This window comes from Aythya marila, assembly GCF_965140915.1.
Source record: "Aythya marila genome assembly, chromosome: 30".
NCBI lineage: Eukaryota > Metazoa > Chordata > Aves > Anseriformes > Anatidae > Aythya > Aythya marila.
Window position 1 is genome coordinate 1,458,291 of NC_139071.1, and position 13,305 is coordinate 1,471,595.

At 71.2% G+C, this 13,305-nt stretch overlaps 2 protein-coding genes across 2 annotated transcripts; one reads left to right on the forward strand and one right to left on the reverse strand.

Annotated features, from left to right (window-relative positions):
- The first annotated feature begins 224 nt into the window (after positions 1 to 224).
- NCKAP5L (NCK associated protein 5 like) lies at positions 225 to 8,686 on the forward strand. Its single transcript, XM_082781474.1, has 12 exons — positions 225 to 303; positions 3,010 to 3,230; positions 3,557 to 3,625; positions 3,736 to 3,774; positions 3,878 to 3,997; positions 4,105 to 4,218; positions 4,599 to 6,478; positions 6,986 to 7,148; positions 7,236 to 7,314; positions 7,400 to 7,696; positions 7,859 to 7,992; positions 8,140 to 8,686. The coding sequence occupies exons 2-12, from the start codon at positions 3,129 to 3,131 to the stop codon at positions 8,374 to 8,376; spliced, it is 3,234 nt and encodes a 1,077-aa protein (XP_082637600.1). The 5' UTR covers positions 225 to 303; positions 3,010 to 3,128; the 3' UTR covers positions 8,377 to 8,686.
- Positions 8,687 to 9,506: 820 nt separating this feature from the next.
- TMBIM6 (transmembrane BAX inhibitor motif containing 6) lies at positions 9,507 to 12,631 on the reverse strand. The gene is made up of 10 exons (XM_082781435.1): positions 12,573 to 12,631; positions 11,133 to 11,231; positions 10,918 to 11,026; positions 10,696 to 10,816; positions 10,506 to 10,554; positions 10,325 to 10,422; positions 10,162 to 10,241; positions 9,945 to 10,045; positions 9,794 to 9,866; positions 9,507 to 9,651 (listed from the first exon to the last, which is right to left on the reverse strand). Exons 2-10 carry the CDS (start codon positions 11,186 to 11,188, stop codon positions 9,628 to 9,630), a joined length of 711 nt encoding a protein of 236 aa, XP_082637561.1. The 5' UTR covers positions 11,189 to 11,231; positions 12,573 to 12,631; the 3' UTR covers positions 9,507 to 9,627.
- Between the last annotated feature and the right edge of the window lie 674 nt (positions 12,632 to 13,305).

A 13,305-nucleotide genomic window follows, 5' to 3' on the forward strand; every position in this document is an offset into this window, starting at 1 on the left:
GTACCGTGCCCGGTGCCAACCCCGGGGGGCGTCGGGGAAGGGTGCGGGTGGGTGGGAGGGGGGCGCACCGGGACGTGCTCGGGGCGACCCCGATCGTGACCGGGGGATGCGGCGGCGGCCCCGGGACCCCCCCCAAACCCCCCCCCCCCCGCCCCCGGGCTGGGATTGGCGGCGGCGGGGGCGCAGGGCGGGGCCGGCCCGGTGCAGCCATGACATCACCGCCGGTCCCAGCCCCGGGCCCCGTCCCGAGCCCGGTCCCGGCCATGCCGGCCCGTGCCGCCGCCGCCCCTCCGTAACCCCCCGGTGAGTCCGCGGGAGGGTTTTTTTGGGGGGGGGGGCAGGAGGAAGAGGAGGAGGAGGAGGAGGAGGAAGGGAAGGGAAGGGGGGGAGTGGAACGGAGCCGCCGCCGCCGTTACCGGAGGGTCCCCGGGGAAGTTGGGCCGCAGCTCGGGGGGAACCGGGAACGGGGGAGCCGCCGCCGGGCAGGGCTCTGAGCGCAGTCCCCGGGGCTACCGGGCACCGGGAGGAGGAGGAGGAGGAAGAGGAGGAGGAGGAGGAGGAGGAGGAGGAGGAGGAGGCCCCCCCGAGATGTCCCCGCAGCGTCCTGGCCGCCCCGGTGGCGTGCCCGGTGTCCCCCAGTGCGTCCCCGGTGTGTCTCCGGTGTCCCCTGGTGCATCCCGGCTGTCCCCTGTGCCTGCCTCCTCCATCCCCGGTGTGTCCCCGGTGCATCCTGGCTGTCCCCAGCGTGTCCCCAGCGTGTCCCCGCCGTCCCCTCCCCGTTGTTCCCAGGTGTCCCCGAGGTGTCCCCCCCCTTGTCCCCTGCCACATCCCGGCTGTCCCCGGTGTCCCCCCGTCCCCGGTGTCCCCCCCGCTGTCCTCCATCCCACCCGTGTGTCCCCTCTCCATCCTGGCTGTCCCCTCCGTGTCCCCGCTGTCCCCAGTGCATCCTGGCTCTCCCTGCTGTGTCCCCACCGTGTCCCCAATGTGTCCCCAACATGTCCCCAAGGTGTCCCCACCGTGTCCCCGCTCCCCTCAGGCTGCTCCTCCAGCACATCCCGCTTGTCCCCAGAGCATCCCGGCTGTCCCCGGGGTGTCCTCGCTGTCCCCGCCGCCTCCCAGCTGTCCCCAGTGTCCCCAGCGCATCCCGGCTGCCCCAAAGGGACCCCAGCTGCAGCACGGCGGGGCTGGGGGCGTTCAGGGCTGTCCCCCCGTGTCCCCAAATTTGTGGCGGTGACGTGGGGCAGGCCGAGGCCACCCTAGGGGACAGCAGGGTGGCTGGGGACACTTCCCCGCCGTGCTGGTGTCCCCGCAGCCGGGCGGTTTGGGCACGTGCTGCGTCCCCGGTGGCCACTGTCCCTCGGATCGGGGTGACAACGGGGCCCTGCTGGGACCGGGGAGGGCGAGCGGGGCTCCGAGCACCCCCGGCCCTGCTGCGGCCACGTCCCTGTCCCCTCCTGCTGCCCCAACACCGTCCCCGCTTCCATGTCCCCGTGCCAAGGAGGGGAACGGCTGCGGTGGCGAGGCCTTGGGGGGGCTGCGGGCGGCTCTTCCCCTCCAGACAGAGCCTCACTTCCCCCCCGTGACGCAGCCGGAGCCGCTGGCCCCGGGGCCGCTTCCTGCGCCGGGGGGCTGAGAAGGGGCCGGGGGGGACACCACGTGCAGCCCTGGGGTGCAGAGGGGACACGCGGGGACAGCACGGGGACGGCACGGGGACGGCACGTGCGAGGTGCGGCTGCGCGGTGGGGCGCGGGGCCGAGGTCCCGCAGCGCCTCGTGGTGGGGAGGGGGCTCGGGAGAAACCCCCCCAGGCCCTGCTGTGGGACACGGGAACGCTTCGGGCACCGGTGCCACCCTCGTGGTGCCAAAAAGGTGGCGGAGGTGGCACCGGGGGGGCTCGGCTGCTCCCAGCCTCGGCCTGGATGGTGACGGCGGGGTCCGGGGTGGCCTCGTGGGGTCCCCGGGGGGGGCTGAGGTGCTGCGAGAGCTGCACCCCGAGCTCGGCCCTTCCCCTCCCGGCTGGTGGCGAGCCCCTGCTTGAATCCCTCCTTTGTGGGGTGGGCGCACGGCCCCTCACCCGCCAGCACCCCAAAAGCCTCCCTGTAACCCTCTGCGCTCATCCCGGTGCCGGCCCCGCAGCCAAACGGCACCGAGGCCCCGGCTGAGCCCCGGGGGAGCCCCGGTTCCCTGCCTGGCTCGTGGGTTATGGGGGTCCCGACCCCCCCCCTCATCCCACAACCCAGCCGAGGGTCCTGACCCCAAGAAACGGAGCCGGGTGCCCAGCACCGTGGGGTGCTGGGGGGCTCCGAGCCCCCTTTTTTTGGGGGGATTCCCGGTTCCCTCGGGTGCTCGGTGCCCCGGGGAGTGGGACGGGGACCCTGGGGCGGTGCTGCCCGGTTCGTGGCCGGTTCCCCGGGGCTCCCCGCCGGGGGCTGCGGGGCCGGAGCTGGCGGAGCCGCGCACCGGGGGCGGCGGCGGCGGCGACCCCGGCTCCTCCCCGGCCGCGGTGGGAAGGCGGAGCTGTGGCGCCGCCGCCTCCCAACAATAGCGCGGCCGGGCCGGGCCGGGATGCAACCGGGAACGCCGCCGGGACCGGCCCCGGGGCTGCGGGGAACGGAGCCGGGAGGAGCCGCCGGGAGCTGCGGGCTGTGAGTGCGCGGGGCTCGGTTCTCGGGTCCCGGTTCCCGTTTTTCGGGTCCCGGTTCCCGGTTCCCGGGGCCCGGCCGCGTTCCGGCGCGCACGGAGCGGCCCCGGGGCGAGCAGCGCGGGGAGGCACCGGCACCACCTTGAAGGGGGGGGGGGGGGGGAAACCCCGGTGTAACCGGGCTGCCCAGCCCCCGGGGGGGGCCCCTCTGCACCCTGCGGCTCCGTGAACCCCCCCCGGGCTCCGCACCCACCGTGGCCACCCGGTGCGCGGCGACGCCGGTGCCAACCCCGGTGTTCCCCAAAAGCACCGGGACCCCCGGTGTGTCCCCCCCCCCCCCCGACATTTCATCCCCGGTGTCCCCCACAGGTGACGTCTGCACTGTCCTGGCCGGACCCCAGCGAGGTGAGGGGGGGGGGTCCTGGGCCTGGCAGCACCCCAGGAGGGGGGGACACGGCGGCCTCGGCTGCGTCCCCTGGCAGGCAGCGATGTCGGAGAGCGCGGCCGAGGCGCAGGGAGATGAGAGCCCCGCGGCACGCGGCGAGACGGGCAGCAGCCAGGAGCTCCTGCAGCGGCTGCGGGAGCTGGAGGTACGGAGGGGAAAGGGAATCGGGGCCACCGGGCAGCCCCCGACGGTGCCACCACGCAGCCGGTGCCACCACGCAGCCGGTGTCACCACGCAGCCGGTGTCACCAAGCAGCCGGTGCCGTGGCGCCAGCGCCCTGGGGACACGGTGGGGACAGCTCCCACCTTCTCATGGTGCCCCCATTCCTGGGGTGGAGCAGCTGGGGACAGCCCCGTCCACCCGTGCAGCCCCCAGCGGGCAGAGGAGGGTTCCCTTGGTGCCACCGGGGGGGTCACCAAGCGCCCGGGCCCCTCGGCAGCGTCCCCTGAATTGTCCCCTCTCTGTCCCCAGGCGGAGAACTCGGCCTTGGCTCAGGCCAACGAGAACCAGAGGGAGACCTACGAGCGCTGCCTGGATGAGGTACTGGGGGCACTGGGGCTCGCTGGGGGGGGGTCACAAGCGTGTGCCAGGGCACGGGGCTGCGTGTGCCCTCTGCAGCCCCCCCCCCAAGATCCTTTCTTCTTCCCCAGGTCGCCAACCACGTGGTGCAGGCACTGCTCAACCAGAAGGTGGGTGGCTGGGGGGTGTCCGTAGGGCTAAGGGGGGGGGGGGGGTCCCGGAGGAGCTGGGGTGACGCTGCCATCGTTGTGTGTCCCCCCCCCATCATTCCAGGACCTGCGTGAGGAGTGCATCAAGCTGAAGAAGCGCGTCTTCGACCTGGAGCGCCAGAACCAGGCGCTGAGCGACCTCTTCCAGCAGAAGCTGCAGCTCTCGGCCGGATCCCTGCCCCAGGTGCCGTTGGGGGGGGGCTGTGTTAATGCTGGGGGTGGGCTGTGGGGGGTGGGTGTGAGGCAGAGCCCCCCCTTCAGCCATTTAACCTGGTGCTGCCTCCCCTCCAGCTGCCGCTGCACCCGGTGCCGGTGTCCCTGGACGCTCCGGGCAGCCCCCAGCTGGGCTCCACCGAGCAGCCCCCCGCCTCGCTGCCCCCCGGCTGCTGTGCCCCCCCGGCAGAGGTGGGTACCGGTGCCTCCGCCCCCCCCCTGCATGCACTGTCCCCATTTCCATGCCCGTGGCATTGCCCTTTCCAGGCTTGGGGTGTCCCCAGGGCCGTGGTGAGCCCTCTGCGCGCCCCCAACGTCCCCATCCCTGAGCCCCCTGCCGTGGCGTGGGGGCTGCCCGCGGTGTCCCTGTCCCCATGCCCGTGGTGTCCCCTTCTCCAGCATCCCCTGCTCCACCTGTGATGTCCCCAGTCCCCAACCCTATTATCTGTGGTGTCCCTGCCCCTGGTTCTGTCCCATCCTTGTCCCCCACCCCTGGGTGTCCCCAAGCCCGTGGCACCCCCCCTAGCCCACCCCCACCACTCCCACGAGGTGACAGCGCCCTGTCCCCACAGGCCACCCCGCTGGGACCCTCGGGCAGCCCCGTGCTCAGCCCTGGCACCCCCTCCCTGGACGCCCTCTCCCCCTTCTTCAAGAAGAAAGCGCAGATCCTGGAGGTGCTGCGCAAGCTGGAGGAGACGGACCCTCTGCTGGGAACCCCCCCGGGACCCCCCCACGCCCAGGGACCCCCCGATTCCCCCTGCTCCCCCGAACCCCGGGCTGGAGCCGACGCACCGGGCTGGACCCCCTGCCCTCTGCGGGGTCTGGGGGCAGCTTCGGGGTGGCGGGGGGCCGAGGGGAGCCCCTGCTCGTCGCCGGAGGAGGCCGTCCCCCCGCGGGGGGCTCTGCTCAGTGCCTTGGCCGAGCGGCTGCTGCGGGGGGACGGGGGGTGCTGCCGCCTCAACGGCGAGCCCCCGGCCCCCCCCCGGCAGCGTGGCGGCGGCCCCGAGCACCCCGCGTTCCTGGGGCTCTACGCGCCCTGCGAGGAGAGCCCCGAGGGCGGCTTCGCCCCTCTTTCCCCCCGCCTGGGGCTTCCTTCGCCCGGGGGGGGGGCGGCACCCCCTTTGCCTTCCCCTTCCAAGGTGCTCAAGGCGCTGAAGCTGCCGGGCCCCCCCGGGGCGCTGCGCCTCAGCCCCCAGCTCGCCCGCGCCTCCAAAATCCCCTGCCGCAGCACCAACCCCGAGGCCTCGCCGGTGCTCAGCCGCCGCGCGTCCCCCGACGCCCCCCCCGAGCCGGGCTCCCCCGAGCCCCCCGTTTTCCCCCCCCCTCACCCTTACGAGGCGGCCGAGCAGCCCCTGGGGTCCCTGCCCGTGGGCCCCCCCGCCGGTGGCGAGCGAGCAGCCGCGTCCCCCCCGAGCCCCCGGCGTGGTGCCGGGGGCTCGGCCCCCTCCCGCCGCCCCGGGAAGAAGCCCCCCGAGCCGGGCTACTTGCCCTTCAAGGAGCGCCTGGCTGCCCTGGGCAAGCTGAGGGGCGCTGACGGCCGGGAGCCCCCCCCCGGGCCCGGGAGGCCTGAAAGGGGTCACGGGGCTGAGCCGCGACCCCCGGCGCGGGGGTGTTTGGGGGGCAGCCTGAAGCACCCCGAGCCGGCGCACGGCGCGGAGCCCCTGGCGCGCTGCTACTCCTCCGGCTCCATGGGCGAGCACGGCAAAGCGGGGGGCAAGGGGCGCCCCCCTGGGGGCAGGACCCCTCCGCGAGCCCCCCCTCCGCCCCCCGCCAAGGCTGCCCGCAGCCCCCACGGCAGCCCCACCAAGCTGCCCACCAAGGCGGCCGGCAAAACCGGGGGGTCCTCCCGGGGCGAGGAGCCCAAAGCGTCTCCGACGGTGACGGCGGCGACGGCGGCGACAACGGGGGGGGCCACCAAAACAACCGGGGGTCCCCGCAAAGCGCCGGCCGGTCCCGAAACCCTCGGCGCGGGGTCTTCGGCGGGGGCCGCCGGGCATTCGGCCATCGAGGAGAAGGTGATGAAGGGCATCGAGGAGAACGTGCTGAGGCTGCAGGGGCAGGAGCGGGCGCCGGCGGCGGAGGTGAAGGTCAAACCGGCCGGGGGCTTGGCCAGTTGGTTCGGGCTGCGGCGCAGCAAGCTGCCGGCGCTCAGCCGCCGCGCCGAGGGCGCTCGGGGTCGGGAATGGTCGGGGGCTCCGGCACCCCTGCGGAGGGAGGTGAAGTTGGCAGCCCGCAAGCTGGAAGCCGAGAGCCTCAACATCTCCAAGCTGATGGAGAAGGCGGAGGACCTGCGCAAGGCGCTGCAGGAGGAGCAGGCTTTCCTCCACGGGTTGGCTTTGGAGAAAGGACGGCCCCGGGCACGCGGTGCCGGTCCCGAGCGCAGCCCCGGGCAGCTGCAGGTGATGTACCAGGAGGTGACGGCCGAGAACTTCATGCAGCAGCTGCTCAACAGGTCAGGGGTGGCCCCGAGGTCAACGGGGAGCTGGGGACACTGGGGGTTTGGGGACACCGGGGGCTTGGGGACACTGGGGGCTTTGGAAAAACCATGGGCTTGGGGACACCGTGGACGGAAGGAGAGGGGGGCGACAGGGTTGGGGATGCAATTGGGTCAGGAACGGGGACACAACGGGCTTGGGGACACTGGGGGCTTTGGGAAAACCTTTGGCTTGGGGACACCATGGGCTTGGGGACACCATGGGCTTGGGGACACTGTGGACTTGGGGACACCATGGAGGGAGGAAGAGGGAGGCGATGGGGTTGGGGATGCAATTGGGTTGGGAACAGGGACAGCGTGGGCACAGGGGTTGGGGACACCACGGGAGGAGTGGGGGATGCCCCACAGCCCGAGCTGGGGCCACCGTGGGCTTGGGGACAAACTGGCTGGGTGCTGAGCATGGGGGTGCTGGGTGCTGGGGAGAGGGGGTCCCCAACGTCCCTCCCGCTGCCCCCTTGTCCCCAGGGTGGACGGGAAGGACGTGTCCTACGAGAGCCGCCTGGAGCACAAGCGGGACCTGTGCGACTTCCAGCGGGTCTCCCCCGACGCCAAAGACCCCCGGCTCTGCCGGCCGCCCCGCAACGGGATCGTGGGCCACCTGCGGGGCTGCCAGGACCCCCCGGAGAAGGTTGGGACACCCCCCTCAGCCCCCACCCCTCACCTCTCCATCCATCCCATCTCCTTGGGGGGGTTCACCCTCTCTTTTTCGCCTCAGGTGCCCGACGTGGGGCTGCGGGACGAGCTGCCGTCGGACGAGAGCCTGTCGGAATCGGGGACGGCGCAGCACTTCGCAGGCGAGTTGCCATCACCCGGCGGGGATCCCTTGGGCATTTTTGGGGGGCTTCTCCTCATCCCTCACACCTTTTTGCATCCCCACAGCGTGCGGCTCGCTGACGCGGACGCTGGACAGCGGCATCGGGACCTTCCCACCCCCGGATTACGGAGGGGTCCCCGCAAAGAGCACCCCGAAACCCCGCGGGCGCCCGGAGCCGCTGCCCGGTGCGGTGCCGGGGAGGCCGGCAGCCCTCACCAAAGTGCCCCGCAAGGCTCGGACCCTGGAACGGGAGGTGCCCAGCGTGGAGGAGCTGCTGGTGCCCGGCAAACACCGCGGCACCGGGGCCCCCTGCCGCGCCGCCGGCCCCCCCGGCGCTCACAGCCACCGGGGCTGTCCCCAAGGTGCGTGTCCCAGCGGGGTCACCCGGGGACGGGGTGGCTGGTTGAGACCCCCCTGATGCTGCAAAGTGCTCACCGGTGCAGCAGGGAGGGTCTTAAAATTTGGGGGGGGGGTGTGGTTTTGTTGGGATTGACCCCCCCCTCCCCGGTCTCTTTTCGCCGCAGACGCCGATGCGGAGAAGCCGCGGCGCGTCCAGCAGAGCAAGAATTGGACCTTCCCCAACGCCAAAGCCTGCGGCAACACCGACCCCTTCCTCTGCCCCCCCGGGGGGCTGGAGGGGCTGCACCGGCCTGCGCTGGTGAGTTGGGGGGGGCACCGAAATTGGGGTCCCATTGGGGTGGGGGCGGCCGTGGTTGTAAGGATGTAAATAGCGCGGTGCTGGGGGGCGCGCGGTGAGCCCCGCTCGTTATTTTGCTCATTTTTTTCCCCCCCCCAAACCCCTCAGGCACCCGCGTGCAGCCCGGCCGGGCACCGAGGGGCATCCCCGGAGGCCCCCCCGCCGCTGCCCCCCGCCCTGAGCGCCTGCAGCAGCCGCACCCCCAGCGCCTCGGACGTGGGGGACGAGGGCAGCACCGAGGCGCGGTCGCGGGACGCCGGCTGCGGCCCCCCCGGGATGGAGCACTCGGAGTCGCTCAGCGATTCGCTCTACGACAGCCTCTCCTCCTGCGGCAGCCAGGGCTGAGCCCCCCCCCCCCCCTCCCCAAAACCCCCCCCCCAACCCTCACCCCTTCCACGGGTCCATCCTGTTCTCCCCCATCCCCAAATCCCGGGTCGGACTCGCACGGCTTCCACCCCTCGCCTCCCCCCCCCCCGTGCAACGTTGCACGATTTGGGGGTAGTGGGAGGGGGGAAGCAGGGCCCGATTTAGGGGTGCTGCCCCCTTTGGGGGGGGGTCCCAGTGCCCCGTGTCCCCCCCCCCCACGCTCTCTCTGATGGTGCTATTGCAGTGTACAGCCCCCGCTGCCGGGTTTTTAACTCAATAAAGCCGCCCCCCCTGGTTTATTTATATAAATTTTTGTCAAGCCGCTGTCGTCTCTCAACTTTGAGCCCCCCCCGGATTCACAGTGCCCCCCCCCAGCCCTGCAGGGTTGAAACCCGAGCATTTTATGGAATTATCTGGGTGTACAAAGCCAAATCGGGGCCGTTTCTTTCATTTTTTTTTTTTAATAGAGCTCTGAATCCAAACACCGTCGTCTTCACAGTCCGAGCGTGCGGCAGCGGGGCTGCGCACGGGAGGGGGGGGTTAAAAGGAAAAGGGTGGGGGGGGGGGAAAAAGGAATTACAGTCAGCGCTGGGGCAGACCTGCTGGAGGCTGAGTTCTTTTCCATCGTGGTTCTTGGCACTGGTGCTGAAGGAGAGGCTCCTCCGGCCCGGCAGGCAGAGGGGGGGGGATTTTGGCTTCAGGTGCTCAGCCCCGTAGGGCAGCTGGGGGGGTGGTGGTGGCCCTTTGTCCCCCCCCCCCGATGGCACAAGGAGGGGCCCGCAGCCACCTTTTGGGGCGTAACGCCCTGGGTCTATGCACGAGGGGTCGGCAGGGAGGTGCCCGCAGGGTTGGGGAAGGGGAGAAACCCCCCCCCCCCCAAAAAAAAAACGAAAGCTCCCGGCTGTGGGATCACCCTGACGGAACCCGGGCTGCGGAGCCAGCAGCTGCTGGCCGCCAGCCCGGGCTGTGGGGGGAGCCAAAAACTCCAGCAGGATCTGCAAAATCAGCTGGTTCAGTAATCAAAGGAAAGCTAAACGAGAGGAAAAAAAAAAAGAAACAAAAAAGAAACAACCAAAAAAAAACCAAAAAAACCCACAAGGTGCGAAAGCTTCCGGGCTGCTTTTCATCGGCAGCAAGCACAAAACCCCTTTAATGAACCGGAGAAGGGACGGGGACGGGGTGGGAACGGGGAGCGGGGCGGGGGCAGCTCCACCTGGACGCGGGGCAGCTTCATTTCTTCTCCTTCTTCTTGTTCTGCGAGAGGAGCAGAGGCAGCAATCAGCACTGGGAACGCTGTCCCTGTCCCCATTGTGCCGCCCCACCCCGCTCAGCCCCCTAAAATCAGCTTGGGGATCCTGAGTGTCCCCCCAAAACGGGCCTGGGGCCCCGCACCCACCTCGTTCATGCCCAGGATCATCAGGAGCTCGCGGAAGATGTTGACGAAGTCGAGGAAGAGATCCACGCAGTGCCTGCGGGGACAGAACGGGGGTGTTTAGGGGGGGTCCTGGCTCATCCCCTCCCCTCCCAAATCCGGCCCCGGCCCCCACCAGATGTAATCCTTGTCGCCGCTCTCCGCCTTCTCGATGATGAGCTGCGTGTCGAAGAGCACGAAGCCGCACATGAGCATCAGCCCCAGGTAGAGGTTGGCCTGGCGGGGAGGGAAAAAAGGTGTTAAATGGGGGGGATCCCGTCCTGGGGGGGCTCTGGGGGGGGTCTGGAGATGGCTCCAGGCTTCGGGGGAGGTCGGTGCGAGGCCGGACTCACCGTGAAGAGCCAGGTGGAGCCCACGAACGCGTTAACCAGGGAGGAGAGGAGCATCAGGGTGAGGCCGGAGAGCAGGAAACCTGCCGAGAACAGGCAGCAAAGTCAGGCCCCGTTTGGGGAGCCCCCCCAGCCCCAAATGATGCCCCCCCCCTGCCCCTCTCACCTCCCAGGTAGAGGAAGCTGCGGCGCCGGGCGTAGAGGGCGCTGAGCGAGAAGCAGGCGAAGATGGTGGCGGTGCCCAGGAAGGCGGTGGGGATGATGCTAGGAGAGAGCCAAGGGGGTGAGCAGGGCCCTGGGGACATTTTGGGGGGGGTTTAGGGACATTCTGGGGGGGCTGCGCCTACCTGGGGTTGATGGCGATGCACATTTGCAGGAGGGGCCCCAGGTTGATGCCTGGAAGGGCAGAGCAGGGCGTTAGGATTTAGGGTCTGTCCTCTCCCCGCCTTGGTTTCCGACCCCAGGGAGAGGCAGCGGAGCGATTTTGGGGCCACCCAGTCCTCTTGTCGTGTCCCCCCCTAAATTTCTCAGACGTACCCGTCAGGAAGGCGAAGCCAGCCAGCATCCCCAGCCTCTTCTGCTCCGTCTCCCTGCTGTGGGGGGTGGCCGTCAGCCAGATCATCAGCCCCAGGGAGCCCAGGCCGGTCAGCAGGCTGAACTGCAGGGCAAAACAGACCCCGGGGGGGGCCTGGTGTCACCCCTTGGGGACACCCCGTGCCCTCCCGGGGGGGCTTCCCCCCATTATTCCCCCCCCCTCACCTGGAAGAGGTGGGTGACCACGTTGATGTACGCCCCCAGCGCTGCCACGAGCATGCAGAGGGCGAAGCTGGCGTAGACCCTCTTCAGGTGCTCCTGGGTGGAGGCCGAGCTGCGGACGAAAAGATCACGAGTGAGGCTGTTTTTTTTTTTGAGGGGAGGGGGGGGGAACGGGACAGGATTTGCGTGGCCCCCAGCCCAGCCCGCCTGCTGCTCACATGTGGGAGAACTTGAAGAGGGCATCGAAATTGATGTTGCGCTCGAAGACGTTCATGGTGCCGGCTGGGAGCAGGCTCACCGCTTCGCACAGGTGCAGGCTGCAAGAAAAGAGGCGAATTTTAGACTCCCCCCCAAAAAAAAAACCCACACCCTGCCCTCCGTAGCCCCCCCCGGTGCCGGAGGAGCCCCGAGCTGCTGCGTGGCCGCCGTGCTCTCTTATGGGGCGGGTTGGGGAGCGCGTAGGGCTGCCCCCCCCCAGCTGGTGCAAGCCTTGCGGGCTGTTGCGAGACCGGGGGCGGCCCCGGGAGAGGCCCCGAGCCCCGGGGGGAGCTCAGGAGGCAGCTGGAAAGCGGCTTTGTGCCAGGCCCCCATTAGCGGCCCTAATGCCGTCCCCAGCAGCCACCCCGTTCCCCCCCCGGGGGGGGCCTCCGGCTCGGCGGCTCCCATCCGGGTCCTGTTTACACGGGTGAAAGCGAAACCGGGCCCGGGAACCGGGTGGGGAGCTCGGAGGGGGCTCCCGGTTGGGTCTGGGGGCTCTTTCCCACTCCCGGTGCTTTTCTCCGGGGTTCCCCCCGAGGTCCCGGTGCTCTCGGTGCCACCAGCCCGGGCTGGGCGCTGCCGGGCGACCTTTACCCGGTGCCCGCCCCGGCCCCGCCGCTGCCCCCCCCACACCAAAAGGAGCGGCCCCGGGGGGGGTCCCCTGGGCACGGGGCTGGGTCTGAGCGGCCCGGGCCCGGTCCCGGTGCTCGGTCCCTGTCTCCGGTCCCGGTCCATGGTTGTGGTCGTGGTCCCGGTCCCGGTCTGGGCCACGGTTTCGGTTCCCGGCCCTAGCCCACGGTCCCGGTCCCCGTCCACGATCTCCCGGTCCCGGTCCAGGTTCACGATCCCGGTTCCCGTTCCCTGGGATCGGTCCCGGATCCCGGTACCGGTACCGATCCCGGTACCAATCCCGGTCCCAGTCCCCAGCCCCGGTCCCGGTCCAGGTCCAGGATCCCAGCCCCGCCCCCGGTCCCGGTCCACGGCCCGGGTCCCCTCCCCGGTTCCCGGTCCCAATCCCGGGCCCTGATCCCCGCCCCCGGTCCCGGTTCCGGTTCCCGGTCCCGATCCTGGTCCCCGTTAACGACCCCGGCCCTGATCCCGATCGCGATCCCGGTCCTGGTCCCCGATCCCACTCCCCGATCCCAGCCCCGTTCCCGTTCCCGTTCCCTGATCCCCGCCCCCGGTCCCGGTCCCGGCCCCGCCGCCCTGGGCCCGGCTGCGAGGGGGCGGCCCCGGCCCCCCGGTAAGGCCCCAGGGGGGTTCAGCTCTGCCCAGCCCCGGCCCCTCCGATCCTATGGGGGGGCTCCGGGGCCCCCCCCGCGTCCCAAAACCGCCTCGGGGGCTCCGGGGCCGTTAACGGGGCCCGGTCCCTGCCCCCCCCCCCCCCCCCCGGCCCTCACCTGCGCCGCGCTCCGCCGTCCGTGCCAGGCCTCGAACGCTCCCCACTGCGCCCCGCCCCCCGCCTCCCATTGGCTGCCCCCACCCCAAATCCCGCCCTCCGCCTCTCCCCATTGGTCCGTCGCCCGCCGCTCAAGGAGGGGCGGGGCGGGGGGAGGTGGGAGAGACGCTGCCGAAGCTTATTGGTCAGCGGCCGCGCCCGAGCGCTGCTATTGGATGGGCTTCGTCCCGCCCCCCCCCGCGCGGAGCCGCGGGGCTCGTTGGGTGAGGCCGGGCCAATGGGCGCCGGCCTCTTGCTCAGTGCTCTTGGGCGCCCCCTGGCGGCGAGACGGGGGACTGCAGGCGGGGCGAGAAGGGGGGCGAGGCCTGACGGAGAGGAGGCGTGGCCTAGTACAAGAGGGGCGTGGTCTGATATGAGTGGGCGTGGTCTGGTGGGGCGTGGGCGAGGCACGAGTGTGGTTTGGCGGAGGGGGCGAGGCCGGGCGGAGAGGGGCGTGGGTGTGGTTTGGTGGAGTGGGCGTGGCCTGGCGGGGCGTGGGTGAGTCCTGACGGCGTGGGCGTGGCCTGGCGGAGAGGGGCGTGGCCTGGTGGGGCACTGGCGTGGTTTGGCGGAGATGGGCGTGGCTTGGAAGAGAGGGGCGAGGCCTTGCAGGGCGTGGGCGTGGCCTGGAGAAGTGGGCGTGGCTTTCCGGAGAGGGGCGCGCCCTGGCTGGGCACGGGTGTGGTTGGGCGGAG